We start from the raw sequence: 18938 nt of genomic DNA on the forward strand, positions 1-18938 counted from the left end.
TTTCATTTTTCCTTGTGTCTCTATCTTTATAAAGAAAAAAGATTGGAAACTTACCTTCAGACTCTTGGGCCTGCTTTTGTTGAAACCCAAATATCACAGAATTCCATTGATGTGCTCACCTGTAATCCTGATAGTCCTGGTTGGTGTGATGAATCCCTGGAACATGAGAAGCTGCGCTCTGCTTTTTGGTGAGCAGAGCTGAGATCCCACCTTGATGAGATAAGTCCTCCCCACTTGTTTAGCCCAAGGGCTGGCAGCAGCAGATTGCGTGTGCAAGTCAGGAGGGAAGAAAAAGCAGTGAATTTGGAAGTGCACAGAGCTCACAGTCCGGGTAGCAGAGGGCACTGCTGGACATGGGGCTTCCACAGATCTTCTCCATCAGCTCTGCATGCCTCAGAGTTACCACTTCCTTAGACACTACTTCGGATGCATGAATGCCTAAGCTGAAAAAAACCCTTTGATCTGTGCTCACTGTCCCCAGCATTTACAAACTTAAAAGCACTTGAGGTAAACTTTAATTATTCCCATGTCTGGCACTGGATGTTCTGACTACTGCTGCCTTTTTGGGTTGTCTCAGAAGATACCTGTGCGCGTGTGGTTGAGATGAGCAGCAGGTAGGAGAGATGAATAATGCTTTCTGTTTGAGTGGTCTGTCTGTTAGTAAAGCTTAGAGAAAAGCCATGGGGGGTGCTGAGAAGCAGAGACCCACATCCCAGCTCCGCACACCGCTCCGCCAATGCCTGGCCAGCACGAAGCTGGTGATGCCACAGCCTCCAATGCTCCATCCCTGATGAATGTGCTCTCACTGCTTGAAAATCTAGTTGGTCTCAGCTTCGACATCTGTCATCCATTCAACCTGAGCCCAAGGCTAAACAAAGCTTACCTTCTTCTGTTTTAAATAATGCGGCTTTTGAGGTTATCGGTGTCCTGTTATCTGCTAGGAAGTCACCAGGCTGCTCCCATGCAGTGGATTTGAGACTGATGTATTATGCTGAAGGGTGACTTACTCTGCTGTGACTGGGTTGTAGCACCCCTTCTGCTCATTGCAAATAATACCAGTGGTATCTTTGGCAGCCAGGTTCCTTGGTTTATCTTGGGAGTTTGAGGCAGGAAGGGGCTGGATATCAGCGTGCCATTCACTGCTCATGGTGTCTGGCAGATGTGTCAGGCCCACAGACAGATCCCAAGGCTGATGTTGCTGCTGAGTGCTGTAGTATTTATTATGCGATGGTGAGTGTGCCCTACTTGGCAAGCATAGCTGTCAGTGGACCAGGCTGCATGGAGACTGGAAGCCTGTGCTGGGAATTCCACAGTAAAATCCTATAGTCTGAAATGCTGCACTTAGATGATTCTTCATGTCTGCTCTCTTACATGGAGTAAAGAAACAAAATCTGATCAGGAAGTACTTGGGGTTTCCTTTAGGAAGATCTCTAAGACCAAGAGCGATTATAAAGGACTCAAAGTCCTTGGAAAGGTTTGATAAGGAGATAACTGCTCTCCTCAACAGGTCAGAGCGGCGTAACAGAGCTTTGATGAGGTTCACATTTCCTTTTAAGATTTCAAGGCATCCACTTGGGAGTCTTAGAAATACATACAGGAAGCCCGGAAAGCTAGATTCAGTCTAACAGCCTACAGCAGGAACTCTTAGATGCTAATCTTTGTTTGTTAATCTCTTCAGTCTGGGGAAATGCAAGACTTCTGAGTGATACTGAAGAAGAAAGAAGGGCATCTAATGGTTTTTCTCCTGCAATTCAGAAGAAAATTAAGTCTGATGCTTTGTTGTCCTAGTATTCAATGTTTCCAATCTAAATGCTCCATCAGTTCCCTGCTGGTTGCTGTGAGTCCTTTTAGGACATCCTGTCTAACAAGTAAAAGCCAACAATTGGAAGGACTTCCACCTTGAGAAAGGGGAGAGCGCCTCTTTGGCATTGCACTTTGGCACATCACTGCCACCTGTCCTGCTCTTGCTCTCTGGCAGCACATCACTGGGCTCCCTGCGCATCTTTGATTTAACTCTTTATTTATTTACCTGAACCTTCGGTGCAAAGTAAAGTTGGACTCTAAAACAGAAAATATGTATCACAAAGGAGGACTTTGGACTTCTGGACACTGGGCATTACTTTGTCTAGAAAGATGACAAAGGCACAAGAGAACATCTAATGAATAAACTCCGTTATGGAGCAGTGCCGTAGGGGTTACGCCATAGAACAAAAATATCGCAGGACAATCAAAGCAGACATTATGAAAGTGCTCAGAACGTGACTGATGCTTTTCCCCTGGGAGTTGTATTACCAGTCACTGATATCAAAGGTAACAAATTTAAAGGAGCTGTCAATGACGGAGCCCTCAGAGCCTGACCAAAGTGTAAAAATAGAAAGGACTCATTGGCTGCTGTGTACCATGCAGGCAACATGGAGCATTAAATGACTTTATCTGCCATTGCTCCAGGCAGGCATCGAGGTGATTCTTGGTCTGCCTACATCAGTACCATTTAAAATGTGTATATATATCTTCAGGTTCACACTGAACTCTTAATTCATAGAAATGCATTAATATTTAAAAGTCAAAAGCTTCTGAGGATTTGCAGTTCCATTACTGCAGCTGCAGCCTGTGGTTCAGGTATTTCTTATAGGATCATAAAAGTCTCAGGTTGGAGGGGACCTCTTTGGTTTTCTGTGGCTTTGTGCTTCTGGTTGTGCAGAACCATCTTCTGTTGTACTTCATAACAGCACAGGAGATGCTCTTCTGGATGGGCCCAGACAACTCAGAAATTACTTCTGCTGGGAACTTCGGAGGCTGTGGAATTACGGCACTCCGTTTTCCTACATTCAAAGTGCATATTAAAGAAATGTGATCCCCGGGAGAACTCAAAGGCAGCTCTTCGTGTAGAAAATACTTTAAAATATATCACATTTGATGATGTGTTAGTGAGCGTTTGGGAAAAGCCGTGTTTTTCTCTTCCAGCTCTGCCCTGCAGTGGCTCTGTGCCCCCTACTCATTCTTTTGAGACACAAATTGCAGAACTGTGCAATTACTTTCCTGATTACACTTTATCTTCCCTTACCGAGGTATTGAAGAGGAACCAGGGAGCATATTATAAAACATACAGCCCTATGATTCCCTTAAAACAATTGCAGGGAAACTCATTCTTACAATGACTTGAGTGTACAAAATAACTTGTCAGACCTCCCAAGCCCTTCCCAGTTTGTTTCCTTGTCTGTGGCACCTGGAGCTGCATCAGCCCGTTGCTGGTTTCTCATCTCAGAAATGAGCTGATTTAAACTAAGTATCTCCAAAGGTTTTAATGTGAGGAACTTGGAGAAGATTCAGTAGGAAGTCAGTTCAAGGAAGAAGAAGATGGAGGTGTTAAAACCAAAGTCTTGTTTAAAGCCAGCCTGCCAGCCTCTTTGCATTCCTTCCATGTCTGTTGTGCCCTGAGTGCCTTAAGCTCCAGCTGTCCCCAGCTCCGCCTGCAAAGCGTTGAGAGGAAGCTCTTAATAGATAGCAGAAGAATCTATCACCTGTATCTCACTATTTCTGGAAATGGTCTCATTTGTTTGTTTCTAGGTTAGATAGGGAGGATAAGCAGGTTTTCTCGGTCTCTGGGGACAGTGGAGCATCGTGTAACAGCCGCCTCTCAAACTGCAGAAACCTTTTGTGCTGTGTCTCCTGGGTGATAATCTGTTCGGTGGTGATCCGGTCTGTCCCACAGTGATGGATGAGAATCGTCTTCCCTGCAAGTTGGGAGCAACTTTGTGTGTTGTGGGGAATACAGAACCAACTTCATGAACAGCCGCCAGGAAAGAAAAACCCTCTTTACAGTTTCAGAGGTGAAACCAATGGGAAGGTATAATACTTGAATTCACTCAAAGCAGAAAATTATGCAGCAGATTCCATGAATGCTGTTCTCTTTTAGTTTCTGCTTTAAGTGGTGGTTGTAGTACATGGAAACCAGCCCTCCAGAAGGGAGCTTTGCTCCCTTTTTTACAGCTGTACTCCCTGCTAGAAGAAGAACCTTCCCTCAGGTCAGAGGTATTTCTCCAAATGAAGTCTTTTCAGTTGTGGTCATTGGTGGTTTGGAAGGCACTGCCATTGAGATTTAGCCTGGAGCTGTTGGTTCCTGTCCTCTCTTTGTCTTGGTGTTATGCAGCCCCTTAGGAGCTGGACGTGCTTTTCCTTGCATTGCTGTGCTGCTCTCTGCCACGATATTGGAGCTAGAAAAGCCTTTCTTGTTTCAGCTCTGTGTTTCTTCTAACATCAAAAACAATCATGAAAAGGGCTGGTGGAACAAACAATAGCTGATTTACTTGGTTAATTTAAATGGCACAGAGTGGGTAGCACAGGGAGGCTGCCTCTCTGCTTTAGCAATTATGCTGAGAGGTCTGCAGCACCATTACATGCTACTATTACTTTCTAGATAATGTATACATTTTTCTCTATAACATATTTTTTTTTCTCCTTCATTTTTCATAAGAACTGGCACTAGATTAATGGTTAAGCCATAGAAGAAAGGTAACGCCACGCCAGTCTGATTTATTGACCACTTAGTGCTGATGAAGCTGCAAACTAGAGTCAGACAGATGTTACAGCAGCATTTTTCTTTTTCAAAACTAGCAGCTTTTTGTGTTTTTAACCATTTCTTGCACTGACTTCTGCCTGTCCTACAGTGCCAGGAGTACTGGGATGAGTCCCATCCCTATGGCCCTAAGGAGAGCCTCCTCAGGAGGAGGACAGGATGCTTTGGGGCTCAGCGTGCCAAGCGGGCTTGCCCAGTTTGGGGACAGATGGCCACAACTTTGCTTGTGATCTGGGGGAAGCCGAGCAGCTCTGCTGAGGCTGTGAATGAAATCACTGGCAGCTTTCTGACGGGCACGTTTCCAGCCTGCAGTGTCTGTCTGAGGGCTCCCTGAAAGGCTTCCCTGCCTCCCAGCTGCAGGGTTCCTGAGGAGCACATCCAGCGTGCTGGCACGTTTCCTGTACGGCAGTTACCTTCACTATGGGCAGAGCAAGTTTGAGGTCCATGTTGAACTGGCTTGCTCTGGGTACGAGTCTGAAGAGGTGTCTTTCTACGAAACCTCTGGAGCGTATTACTTTATATTACTTCATCATCTCAATTGCTGGTTAAGTTAAATTAGCTGGTGGAGACTGTTTGGGTGTACAGGTGGTGGTTTTTACTGTCTGTCTCATTCCTGAGTTGCATATGAGGACAGTCGTGCACTGAGGCTTCCCACTGTGTTCTGCTGCTGCTCAGGTTCTCCTTGGCCGGGTCCTTGCACACCGAGCTCCATCTCTGTGGGTTTCATAACTGAGTGCTCCCATCAGCACACCCTCTGCAAGTGATGGATCGTGTTCCCAGCGCTGCTCGGAATGGGGCTCTAACATAATTAATGAAACATTAGAGTTTTAATTACGCCATTATCCTATTTATTTTTATAAATAATTCCAAAGCAGTCATTTAAGTTGGTGAACTTAGGAGTAAATGACTTAAGGGAAAGAAATGGGCTTCTCAATCTTGTTATTATCTATTGTGCAGCATCCCAGGGATGCCGTTGGGAAGCTGGCTGAGTTGTGTCTGTTGCTGTTGTTAGGATGATTCATTTGCTGGCGCTGTGGAAACGCGCTGCTGGGCTCCTGCTGGAATCGCCCCTATCGGTGGGACGGCGCTGCAGTGCGTCAGAGCGGCGCTGCGGCTCCTTCCCTTCCCTCAGCTCCTGTAAAAAGGCGCAGTGGGAAAGAGAGCGGAGCAGCCCCGCGGGACGAGCCGCCCTGCAGCTGCTCCAGGGCTGGTTTGCAGCATCCTGCAAAGGACGCGTCTCCTCCAGCCCCAGCATTCTGCAGGAAGGGGCTGCGCTGCTCCATCACAACCTGCAAGTTCTGCAAAAGACAAGCAATTACAGGCTGCTCTGAGAGGGGCCTTGGGGGCACTGCCATGCTGGAGCCTCTTTAGCTAACCTCTTCCCTCCCTCTTTCTGCAGCTGTCCTGAGAAGCGTGGCTGTTATTGATGCTCTCAGGTGAACTTCCATGTATCTGAAATAACCTGATGTGGGCTCGAACCTTTTCCATATCAGCTCTGATCTCAAGGGAACCTGCTCCATCATGGCGTCTAACCATGATGCTCTGTCCTTGTTTTCATTAGGAAAGTAAGTCCACCAGGTCAGGCAGAGGTCCAACTACATAACCTGTGTTCTCTGCTCTCCCTGTAGAACCCAGACATCGTGTTGGTGCACTACCTGAACGTACCTGCCATTGAGGACTGTGGGAAACCCTGCGGCCCTATCTTGTGCTCGATAAATACAGACAAGAAAGAATGGGCAAAATGGACAAAAGAGGAACTCATTGGACAGCTCAAACCCATGTGTGAGTATCTGGGGTTTTCTTCTCCTTGGACGATGAATTTAGAGTGCAATGCCGTTTCCTGCCACTGACCTCTCTGAAGGAGTCATTTGTCACCATCAAACTCGACTTGTATCTGCATGCACTTTCTTCCAGGTGTATCTTATCCAAGTGTCAGCTGTCAGTTCTTTCCACATGAAGGTTTTTACTGAGAACCCATTTACATACTATGAGAGCTGCCCAGACTGTCCCAAAATTATGGGATTAAGTTCCCCTCATCACCCTTCTATGCTCGTGCCATTTCTGGGGGTCTACTCACTCACAAGGAGCCTTTACTTACAGTATCAGCAAGTGGAGCTCCCTGAAGGACCCTCTGTGTTCGTGTTGTTCTGTGTCAGATCAGAACTGCTTGCTGCCATTTACAGCAAGGCTCTGTGGAGCTGAGTATCAGCGCGGCATTCCTGCTGTGAGATGCCTTTCAAGTGCCAACTGTCAAAGGGAAATTCTTGTTAAAATGGATCTACATCCTATCCACTGCACAACAAAACCGGAGTCAGGTGGCTTGGTGATGCAGAACTTCAGTGCAGACACCCACAGGATGAGTGTCATAATCCACTGTCCAGCTCCCCTGTTCAGTGTGGTTTGAAGCACAAGTTTGTTCTTGAAAGCACAGTTTTAGGTTCCAGGAATTGCTGCTGATCCCATCTGAAAAGGCAGCGGATACGACGTGTTTCTGGATGGGCGTCAGTTACTACTGTTCTAAAATCTGCAGTGTGAAATGAAGACTGCTAAGGTGTGTGGAGTGACCAGGGAACGTGTCCTGCACAGTGCATCTCTATGCACCTCGTGCATCCACCTTGAAGCATGGCATTATCTAAAACAGCACTGCTATTGTATGGGTACCCACCATATTTGCTGAACAGAATATGGCCGTGGGAGCAGCAAACCTCAGACAAGTCCAAGATGTTGAAAGGAAAGCTGGGACTGAACAGGAGCCTCAGTGTTAAACAGGAGGGGGAGCTGCTGCAGCCTGTCTGGGGAGGGGAAAGAAAAAAAAAGAAGCTTGCAGTGCATCAAGAAAATGATGTGAAAACCACAGCAAACTAGCTGTAAATTTAATAACACTTGGCTTTTTTTTATGTCTCAGGAGGGAAGAATGAAATTCTGCACAATTATTCAGAATATGTATGCAAGTGCACGTCTCTGTTTATGGATACGTATCCAGGGAACGCATCCTTAGAAATGCAGCTACTACAAAAGCATTATATTCTGATCAGACTTAGAGAGCACCCAGATAACGGTGGTCAGGGAACACAGAGGGACGCTGCTCGCCAAGAAGCCATCAGATTCCTTTGCATGGGGTGTGCCATCAGATCTGGGAGCCAAGCCCGCTGCTCTCGCTGCGTTTTCCCATCAGTCACATTATTTCAAAGACTTCAGTTCGATTTCCTGATGTTTCAAATTTCTCTGCCTTAAAGCTCATCCTTCGTGACTTTGTGAGCGCTCACCTTTCCTAACGTCCCTTCTCGTGGCTCAGTTTTATTCCCCCAGGCTCTGAAGTTGTGTGAGGTTTTCCTGTCTGTTTGTTTTCTTTAGAATTCTGAGTTCAGTTCAAGGTGTTGATGGGGTTTCCATGCTGTGCCCAAAGGTCTGAGGCTCAGTGCTGTATCTGTGGGGAGATTTTTGCACCCTGTTCCAGGCAATGGATGTCCCAGAATTAGAGGAAGCTGATTCTGGGTCTGCCTTTAGGCACAAAGGTTCTTCCTCATCCAAGGTCAGAGACAACATTCAGCTCTTAGTTGAACTGAATGAGTGACAACATGTGGACATTGTGCGGGGGCTTTGTCAGAAACACGTGTGAGTCGTTCAGTGGGGCTCCATGTGAGACTGCTTTCCTCTTTTCCTCCCCCCCTGTCCCAGTTTTGCTTTGGGGTCTCTCTGAACAGATCAGCAGATTCCTTTCAGGCATCTGGTGGTAAAAGCCAAATGCAGAGTTCGGCGCAGCTGAGATCAGTGTATAAACTCCATATGATCAGCAGGTTGTCAGCCAGCTCATACTTCTCCAAATCATCCCCTTCTGCCTTTCTCATCCCTCAGCTGGCAGAGCGTGTTTCAGACTTGCAGCTGGTGCTTCTTTGCCATCCTCGTTTCACATCCGCTGCCGTTAAGAGCCACCTTTCCAAAAAATACAGACTTTTTTCATTTCTCTGCTGCTTGCAAATGGATTGCTCCCACTGCTGGCTCGCAGCCACAGCTGAGGCAATGGAGGTTCCCCGTGGTGCTGGTTGAACTTTAATGCCTTCGGGCATTTCTCATCTCACGGAGTCCCCCGTGGCTGTTCTGGGGCGTCAATGAAGCAGCGGAGACTCGTGGAGGTGACCTGAAACCACATCCCTGCTGCAAACAGGCACTGAGAGCCCAGTGTGGGCTTTGGATGGTGGAAATAGTCACAGTCATGAGTTGCAGGACCGAGCTGTTGGCTTTTTGTTGCGTGGTGGGTGTTTTTTTTCTAGGCTGACTTAAATTTCCATTCGATGTCATTAACAGACCAGGATAATTTATGCTTAAAAGACCAATTGTGCTTCAAGGACGATTTTCACCATTTCCCATCCGTTTGTTGGAGCTATGAAGTGACCCCCAGTGGAAGCTGAGGCTTCCCACGACCTGTTTACCAACCACTGCTGCTCCCATTCTGCACCCGGGCGGGTTTTACCAGCAAAGCTGGGGATCCGCGTGGAGAATCGCATCCAGAGCATCCTCGGTCGTGACGTGGATGGAGGAGCCCAGGAGCGCCTCGGCCGGGCCGTTCCTTGTCGCGTGCTGCCACCTGGCGGCCGCTCGGAGCGCTGCTGCAGCTCTGCCGGCGCGGAGGAGCAGCCCGGAACTTGGGGCGGCTGGGCGAGAAAATTCCCGTGTGCAAATGAGTGTGAGGTGGGACAGCGGCAGCGCTGCGGCACTTCCTGCGGGTTTGTAACCGAGTGGGTGCCCGACCCAGGGCAGGGCAATTGCCGCTTGGTGTCCTCTGAGGTCCCCTCCAAGCTCAGCCATTCTGTGATTCCCTGCCGCCTCCCATGAGCTGTCAGGGATGGGCATGTGAGCAGGCGGTGAAGGAGAGCTGTCGTCTTGGAAGAAGGACTTTCAGGAATGGCTAAGAGTGAACCTTCAGGAATGGCTGAGTGAACCTTTGTGCAGAGACGTGTGAATTCAGTGAGTGACGTTCAGAAATGGCAAATGCAAATTCACCTGCGTTCCCAGCAGCGAGGCCAGGAAATCTGGCCATGCAAGCAATGGAGGGGGAAGAGGAGGGCTAGAAATTCAGGACTGGATTTAATGTGGGTGTCCGGATGTGAAGAGATAAGTCTAATGAAGTGTTTACCTGCTCCATGCAGGCAGCAGCATCGTTATCCGGAAAACAAACAGGCCCTTGTTAAAAAGAGGCAAAGGATCAGCAGCTGAGCTCTAGGGAACAGACAGCTGTGTGGACAGCACAGAGAGCATGAAAAAGACTGAGTAGAGCATAGGATGTTCTCAAGAAGATTCATTGTTTGGAGAACTTCTTTGTGGATGTTATAGATACGTTCAGGAGGATCTAAAGCTTTGGCTTCTGCTTGATTCCTGCAATAGGGATCCATAGGGATGGAGCTTTGTTACAGTGGAAGGACCTGAGAATAATATGCATGGTGCTGTAGGTATCCAGCTATAAAACTGTCTGTTGCTTCTTAGCTTCCAGCTCACAGCTTGATTCAGGCCTAGCAGGAACCATCATGGATACGCAAGCCATGAGATAAGAGCCCTTATCAGATTTGCTCTCTTTAGTGCAGCGCTCCTGACTGGGTTTAGTCATAGTGGGAAGCAAACTCTACCATGCTGCTGTAAGACAGAACTGTACACAGCAACGTCTGAGCTCAGCTCTGCAGCAAATGGTTTCTGAAGTAAGCAGAGATAACACTGCTAAGTTTCTGAGTAGCGATTGCAGCTCAGTAACTTTATGGAGCCGAAAAAATATTTATATACTCCAAAAACTTCGGTGCAGTTTAATCTCACTTTCAGTGTGTTTTGATTCTTTTTGTGCAAAGCTGCTGTTTGAACATTTCTTGTTAAGCTTAACGTCACGTGTGACAGAATAATGTATTGATGGGAATAAAATGGATGTGAGTGGAGGAACTGGAGCAGGAAGCATGGATAAAGTGAGCCTCCCCTGTAATAACAGACACTGAGTGTTACGAGGAAAAGCAGAATGTGAACATACTATAAAGCAAAATCTGTTGGGTACAATAACGGTAAATGTGGTTGTCAGGCGAGCATAGAGGGACTCATTACTAACCCAAGTGCAACGCTTTAAATAGTGATAGGAGGAAAAATACTTGTAAACCTTATTTACAGCATTTCTGCAAGTTTCTCAACTCAGCCTATAAAAATACAAACTAATACAGAACTGGAGTGAGACGAGATGCTGTGAGGCAATGTGATGTCAGTGGGTGATGAGGCAGCGCGGCAACACCTGATTGAAAAAGCAGACCCAGGAACCATGTCCCATTGGCTGCAAATGGTGGAAGGGCAAAGGGGAGAACAGGATGTTCACATACCATCTTTACCCTCTGACTGCGTTGTCAATAAGTGCCATGAATTGAGAGGTGGAGAGGTGGGACTCTTACCTTTGGCAGTGCTAAGGATAAGGATTTTGGAAGGAATCTGCTTTTCTGGAGTATGACAAAGGCCTTGAAGAAAAGCTTTTCAAGCCTAAACTGCCAGGATTCCTTAGAATGCATTGGTTTACATCGGTGAAGCACAAATACTCTGTTGTTGCTTTTGGGTTTTCTTAATGCATTTGGGAAATCTATGGATAGGAAACCAGAAGAATGGCGAGCTGGTGCCATTGCTGGTGCTCATCAGCTCCGAGTAAAATCAGCAGGAAAGGCTTTCTGCTGTTCTTTTGGGGTGACTTGATGTTTCCTGGTGTGTTCTTGAAATTCCTGATGAGTTTTCCTGTTCTCTTCACAGTTCATGGTATTAAGTGGACGTGCAGCAATGGAAACAGCAGTTCAGGGTTCTCAGTGGAGCAGCTGGTGCAGCAGATCCTCGATAGTCACCAGACCAAACCGCAGCCTCGGACACACAACTGTCTCTGCACTGGTACCTTGGGTGAGTACCACGGGAAGGCACAACACGCTTGTAGCTTAACCCAGGCTTGGAATAGGGTGTGCAGCATTAAAATGCTAAAAATACCGTACTGTCAAGTGTTGAGACCCAATGAGTTCAGAGGCAATAGAAGACTTAGGAACAAAATGAACCTTCTCCATGCTCCAGAATTTGTTCTACTCACATCACACTTGGAAACCATCGCCCCGCAGCCTGCTTTGTTGGAGAAGATGCGCTCAGGTGGTTACTTACAAGGCTGCAGAAATAAGACAGGTTTAATTTAATTACCATGAAGACGAGAGATTTCTCTCCTGTAAAAGACGATGGTTTTGTTTGGAGACTAGAATGGCAGGAAACAGCATCCTGAGTGTTAGAGCTTTGCGCAGCAAGTAGGAAGCAATATGATTCATTTTTCCATCTCATCTGCCTTACAGCCAGCCCTTCCTACTACTTTGGTCAAGTAAAACATATCATATATTAATTAGTCTTCAGAGAGATTTATAAAGGAAAGCTGTCTGTGCTTCAAAGGGTTTGTTTTGCTTTTCTGGGCAGTTGTGTTCTACAATCGAGATTTTAAGTAAGAATGATGACCCCTGAAATACCTGGGTTTGGATTAAAATTCAAGCCTGCAGGCTCAGCATTTGATCCAGGCTTGCAGATCTGAACACGAATCCTTTTATGCTTCCCTTTGATGTTTTGTCTTGTGCTAAGTCTGCTGCATGGTTTTTAACATAATAGTATCACTTTGTTTTGTAAAGGCTGGCACATTGACACACACATCCCCAGTTCCTTGCTGTCATTGGCAAATACTGCAGTGTGAAAACTTCTCATATTCCCGTTGGTCTCTATACCTGGGAGAATAGAGAGATTTAATACTGCATTTAATCTCAACAGCGCTGTCCTGAACTACTTTGAGTGACCTGATTCAAATCTTGAGTGCATAAAAGAGAAGTTCCCCTTCAAGGGCAAGGAACAAAAGGTTTGGCAGATTAGAGCTCCTATGCAGACCCTTTGTGTTGCCCAGAAGATGGCATTCGTAATTGTAGCCATTAGCTACAAGGAGCTTCTTTTCCCCATCAGTCATTATACAGAACAATAATTGTTGTTCTCACCTCATCCTAGGAAAAATGAATCAATTAAAGGAGCATACCCCGATGGCTGGGCTGTTCTTTGGACGATAAATGCCATTCTTGCACTGGAGGCTGTGGGCAGGGCACTGTTCAGAGAGAACTGCTTACTTCAGACCGCCTGGCTTCCAGTCTCCTGGAAATTGAGGCAATGTTTCTCTTCAGTCGTGCCCATGAAGGCGCTGCCTGAGCTCCATGGAGAGCTGTCTGACAGTGACCTTTGCTCAAGCGTTCTTCACTCTGGCACTGATGGTGCTCTGTGTGTGCGACCTCTCCAAGTGCTAAATGTTTACCTGCCAACATGTGAACCACATAGAATGAGAGAAGCACATCACCGTCCTTATGGGAAGGAAGTCATTCTTTGTGCTAATGTACTTTTTCTTCAGTAATTTGAATGCCATTTAATAGATATGACAAAGAGAACGAGGGTTGCACTCTGTGCAGGAGGGCTATGTCAGGGACAGGAGCACAAAGTGGCATCTCTCTCCTCCAGATTAGCAGTCAGCATCCAACCCACGTGGTTGTCAAACCATCCAACATCAGCCATGGAGAAGAGCAGAGCATCCATGTCACGGGGCTGGAGATCTTGTCTGTGTGCAAAAGGAACAGGGCCTGCAAGGCAGAAACGTTCTGCCATGGCTGACAGACTTGTTTTGCAGACTTTGCCCACATTAAGTAACTCTGAAACTTGGCACAGATGCCGATTCCTTTCCTCTTTATTTGTTGTCAGGGCAGGAGGAATTAAGGTGAGGGGAGGTGCTGTGTGTGGTGAACCTGAGTGTGCACGTGGTTCGTGTTTTGAGGCTTGTCATTGTGCACAATGGATCTGTGTGTTACACGGGGAGGGAGCTATACATGTGGCACGAGCAAGAAACTACTTTTACTTCCATGGTGCCTCTTGCTCTAGTATGTGTGCTTGCTCTCTCCTTCGCTCACAGAAGCACCTAAGCGTGGCTTTCCTTTAATACAGCCATAAGATGTGCAACCAGCATTGGTTTAATTTTGTGCTTACTGATTGACCAGCATTGTTTTCTGGCACAGGGGCAGGAAGCAGTGTGCATCACAAGTGTAACAGTGCCAAACATCGCATCATATCACCAAAGGTCGAACCAAGGACAGGTGGGTACAGCACTCATTCAGAGGTACAAAATAACGATGTCTCTGAAGGCAAGAACGAGCACAGTCATGGCAAGGCCTCCAGCCGGGAGAAGAGGAATGGCAAAGTGGCGAAACCAGTGTTGCTCCATCAAAACAGTACGGAGGTTTCTTCCACCAACCAGGTGGAAGTCCCTGACACAACCCAGAATTCTCCTGTGTCCATCAGCAGTGGATTGAATAGCGACCCGGATATGGCGGATAGCCCAGCAGTCACTGGTGTGTCCAGCATGGCTGTAGCATCAGTTATGGGAAGCCTGTCACAAAGTGCCACCGTGTTTATGTCAGAAGTCACCAGTGAAGCTGTGTACACCATGTCACCCACCTCTGGCCCAAATCAACACCTTCTGTCCTCAGATGCGGCTGCACAAGGACTGGTACTTGCTGTGAGTTCAGATGGACACAAATTTGCTTTTCCAACAACGGCCAATTCAGAGAGCTTGTCCATGCTGCCCAGCACCGTCTCCGAGGAACTTGTGCTCTCCACAACTTTAGATGGAAACAGAAAAATTCCAGAAACCACCATGAATTTTGACCCAGACTGTTTTCTTAATAATCCCAAGCAAGGGCAGACTTATGGTGGAGGGGGTATGAAAGGTGACAGCATCAGTACCAACATAAGGCAGTCACCCACCGCAGAACGTAGCTTCAACTTCAATACAACCCTCACAAAAGAAATTAAAACGGAGGACACATCTTTTGAACAACAGATGTCCAAAGAAGCATTTTCCTCCTCTTCTGCATCTAACACTCTCACCCTCACTACTGGTTCAGGTTTGCTCCCGTCTGGAGGAGGTCTGAGCCCAAGTACCACCTTAGAGCAGATGGACTTCAGTGCCATTGACTCCAACAAGGACTATTCTTCCAGCTTCAATCAGACAGTCCAGAGCCCTCACGTTCATCAGACCCCCTCCCCCAGCTTCTTTCTGCAGGATGCCAGCAAACCTCTTCCCCTTGAGCAAAACACCCACAACAACTTGAATGACACAAGTGGCTCTTTTGTGAATACAATAGGAATCCCCAGTGTGAAAACAGAGTCCCCATCCCAAACCACTTCCAACTGCAATGGCACAGTGGAAACCAGAATAGAGTCCACCTCTTCTCTCCAGCTCATGCAGTTCCAAGCAAACTTCCAGGCTATGACTGCAGAAGCTGAAGTTCCCATGGAGACCTCCCAGCAGGCAGAAGGGAATGAAAATCTACTTAAATCAGGGGATCTTCAAGCCTGCAGCACAGAACACTACTTGCAACCTGAGACCAATGGAGGTATCAGGAATGGGAACAATCTCCCTATCCTCCAAGGAAACGTAGTACAAGGACTCTATCCTGTGGCCCATCCCAGCTTAAATAACTCCTCCAACATGGAGCTTAACTTGGACCACTTTGACATCTCCTTCAGCAACCAGTTTTCTGATCTAATTAATGATTTCATATCTGTAGAAGGTGGGAGCAATGCCCTCTATGGACACCAGTTGGTGTCAAGTGACAGTGCCGGACTCTCTCAGCCTGAAGATAGTAACAGAACAACCTACAACCAGGCTGAAATGTGCATTCCTTGCTGCAGTCCTCAGCAAGCCAACATGCAGCTCAGCAGCACAGAGAATGGAGCCAGCACGATGGCATACATGCATGTGGCTGAGGTGGTCTCAGCAGCTGCAGCACAAGGCACTTTGGGGTTGCTACAGCAGAGTGGGCGCTTGTTCATGGTGACAGATTATTCACCAGAATGGTCTTACCCTGAGGTAAGTTAGGGCTTTTACTCCTTAACATTTACTGCCTTATCCTTACTTGCTTTGTTAATAACAGCTCCGAGAACTGTTTTGTTAAAGCTTTCACAAGGTTTTTAAAACATTTCTCTTAGAAGGAAGGGCATCCGAGGCTATTTGCATGTCTCAGGGTACTTTTAATTAAGCACTCTGTCACCCTGATAGGGCCCTTTCTTCACCTGGAAACATCTGAACAGAAATGTTTTGTTTCATTGAAAGGCCAAGTACTTCTATGTAATAGCCCTGTGCTACCGTGCACAGCCTTATTGTGCTGAACTGCATGTGATGGATCTTGAGACCCCTGTCAGGGCAAGGAGAGAGATCTAGGACGGGCTCAAGTTGCTGAAGTTGGTGCTGAAGGGCCCCTTTGTAGCCCTGCTTTTGCACAGCCCCTTCATGGTCACCCCTGTGTGATCGTGCTTCCTTTTTTTTTTTACCAAGGTCTCAATGCCCAGTGAAGTGCAAGCTGTGTCACTGCCAGCAGCAGAACAGGGGGAACAGAGTGAGCAAAGAGAAACAGAGATGCTCTGTTAGGGAATAATGTATTTCTCCTGCAGTGTAAGGTTTGGTGGCCAAGGAAGGGCACACCACGAGGTGTCCCAAAGGCTGCAGCAGCAGCTGCTGTGAGCAGAGCAGTCCTTGCAGGGCAGGTGAACAGAGGTGTGCAAGCTCTGTTGGTGGCTACTGGTGCCAGGGATCTGTATCTGCCCTCATGATTTTGTTTGCTGTTCAACCATTCCAGTGCACGGTCTGCTGTGGATAGGGTTCTTTTCATGATGCTTCCTTTTTTCCCCTCTGTTCGCTGTAGGGAGGAGTGAAAGTTCTAATCACTGGTCCGTGGCAAGAAGCCAGCAATAATTACAGCTGTCTGTTTGATCAGATCTCAGTGCCTGCATCTTTAATTCAGCCAGGAGTACTGCGCTGCTACTGCCCAGGTAAGGAACAGCTCTCCTACAGCTGCTGGCTTCAGAGGAAGTTTTTGGCTTTCAATATATGCAGAATAACTGTTCCTTATTGTTGAGCCCCAACTTGCTACATGAAATGCTGTGAAGTTGATTAATTTGGGGGCACATGTTGATCCTACCTCATGCAAAAAGAACCTGTTGTATGACTCTTAAATGTGTTTTAAAACCTGCCTGTTTTCAAATGCAGGCTGACATTTTGGACTCTTCAGTTGTGGTCACATTGCCAGGTGCTTCCTCTGCTCTTGTATCTGCTGTCAGCCTGCCCATGGAGCTCACCAACAGGACTGTACTTGGGCATTGCTGCAGGGAGGTCTCTGTCTCACCACTTGTTCTTCTCTTTTAGCTCATGACACTGGGCTCGTGACTTTGCAAGTTGCCTTCAACAATCAGATCATCTCCAATTCTGTGGTGTTTGAATACAAAGCCAGAGCTCTGCCAACCCTGCCTTCCTCCCAGCATGACTGGCTGTCTTTGGATGGTAAGAAGTGCACGATATTCTTTAACTAGGCTCACCAAACGATAGAACAGTGAATGAAAGGAGCAGCCCATAGTGTGGGGGGGTGATGCAGAGGGCTGAGGTTGTGTCGTGGGGAAGGTCTGTTGCTCAGTGCTCCATTAATCAAAGCCCTCTTTCTGATGGAAGAAAAAAGAAAGAACAGGATCAGCTGTTTGCACAGGGCCGCACTGAAGCAATAGTGAGCTAATATACTGATTGTGTTTGTTGCTCAGTCAATTAACCTCATCTAATTTTGTCTGTGAGCTGCCAACGTAGTAACTGCAATTCAGTCACAGAGTCATCACTGAACTGCGTGCTTTGGGAAATCTGCTGTGGATATATTACTTTGATATGAGCTTAACTTCAAAATACTGCAGTAATTACGAAGATTTGGATTGTGTGTTACTGTGTTATTATTGCTGCAGATACTTTGACAGTCTTGGCAAATATGTAGAACTGATTGACTTAACAGGAGAAATACTGAATAGTTTGAAGCTTAATGTGGGCCAGCAATGTATGAATGTCAGCAGGTGGTGTTTGAAGGGGTTTTGGTGGGCTCCCTCCTTCTGTCTGGGAAGCCAAAGCACAAAAAGCTGCTCTCATTAAGACATCAATTAGATGCTTCCTCCGTGCTGTCAGTAGCTGTGAGTCCGGGGACTGTCACACAGTCACAGCCTAGCAGTCCCTGCCCATCGGTGTGTGTGGATCGTTGTGCAATCTCTCCAGCACCGTGTGCAGCGGGGCTGCATCTTAAAGCTCTTCTTTGGCTGTTCCTGCAGTGCTGGTGGGTCTGCAGGAGCTGCAGGAGGCAGCTGAGTGCTGCCTGTTTGTGCTGTGTGTGCTGGGAACAGGCTGGCTTTCCATGAGTGCTGTGATGTGGTGGAAGGGAGGGGGACTGCAGCAGTGAACAAAGTAGGGCATTGCTAATGGGGGATGGGGGGGAAGGAAAAGGACCGCTGCAATGCAGAGGCCCTTCAGGGAAAAAGGCTGAATAATTCCATGAACCATGAGCTATCGGAAGGCTCTGTTGTGGTGCACAGTGCTCTGAAAGCAGCAAATGACATTGTTTTTAATGGACCAGCAGCATCTTGGCTTTTATTCCGAGAGTACAGATGTTAGTTTAGCTATAAGCTAATGTGAATTGATCCTATCAGTAGAATAAATACACAAATCCTCATCTTCTCTGTTTGCTTCTAATTGCACTGCATTAAATCCTTGTCCTATTGCTGGTTCTGTCGTCTCGAGGGATGGATGGCAAGCACTCTCCATAGTCCCAAAGTACTGACCAGGATTTTAATATCCTTTTTACTTAATCCAGAGGAACATTCTGAGTTCCTTTGTGTTTAATTATTTCAGCTATGTGAGCACTAGAGGGTTAACAAACTCCACCGTACCGCAGAAATGGTGTCATCCAAGTCCCTTTAAAATAAAGACAAAGACGTGCTATTTAGGGGAGGTGTATTTTCACTCTGAGGTGACAATAAGTCAGCTGTCCTTGCCCAGCTCTGCAGATACCCAGAACCTTCAGCTTCTTTTCTTCAGGAGGAATCACACCTCAGTGGGGTGTGTTGCTGCTCCTCCTGCCCCAAGAGTGCCAGCAGGTCCCCCTGTGCCCACACAGCACCTCAGCACGATCTGCTGCTGCTTCCTCTCGTTTGCTGTTGGTAGAGAAGCGCTCTCAAGAAAAATGAAAAGCAAACCAAACCCCTTCTGACCCGAAGGACAGAGATCTTACGGTCACAGCTAGCACATTAGAAAGGCTCTTTAGTGCAGACTTGCAGTGTGTTTGCTGCTTTCAGAAGGCACCCACAGAGATGGTGTTTGCTTGGCATGGGGTGTGATGGGCATGTGGAGGAGGGCACAACGCGTGCTCCCCGGGGCTGTGTTTATGCACCTGCTGGAAGGGAGTTGTGAAGGAATAAGCTGAATTGTCAAAGAGAATATACAGGTTAGGTG

The 18938-nt window shown here is 47.1% G+C and overlaps 1 protein-coding gene across 8 annotated transcripts in view; it reads left to right on the forward strand.

The window, feature by feature from the left end:
* Window positions 1-18938, forward strand: part of CAMTA1 (calmodulin binding transcription activator 1) — a 266410-nt gene that overhangs the window by 222957 nt on the left and 24515 nt on the right. For all 8 annotated transcript variants that reach the window (XM_072354281.1, XM_072354279.1, XM_072354284.1 and 5 more), the window contains 5 exons: window positions 6205-6358; window positions 11336-11476; window positions 13642-15497; window positions 16330-16456; window positions 16830-16964. In XM_072354281.1, the coding sequence (XP_072210382.1) occupies window positions 6205-6358; window positions 11336-11476; window positions 13642-15497; window positions 16330-16456; window positions 16830-16964 (2413 nt within the window). The remainder of the gene's footprint in view (window positions 1-6204; window positions 6359-11335; window positions 11477-13641; window positions 15498-16329; window positions 16457-16829; window positions 16965-18938) is intronic.

The sequence above is a fragment of the Excalfactoria chinensis genome, chromosome 20, assembly GCF_039878825.1.
Source record: "Excalfactoria chinensis isolate bCotChi1 chromosome 20, bCotChi1.hap2, whole genome shotgun sequence".
NCBI classification, from domain to species: domain Eukaryota; kingdom Metazoa; phylum Chordata; class Aves; order Galliformes; family Phasianidae; genus Excalfactoria; species Excalfactoria chinensis.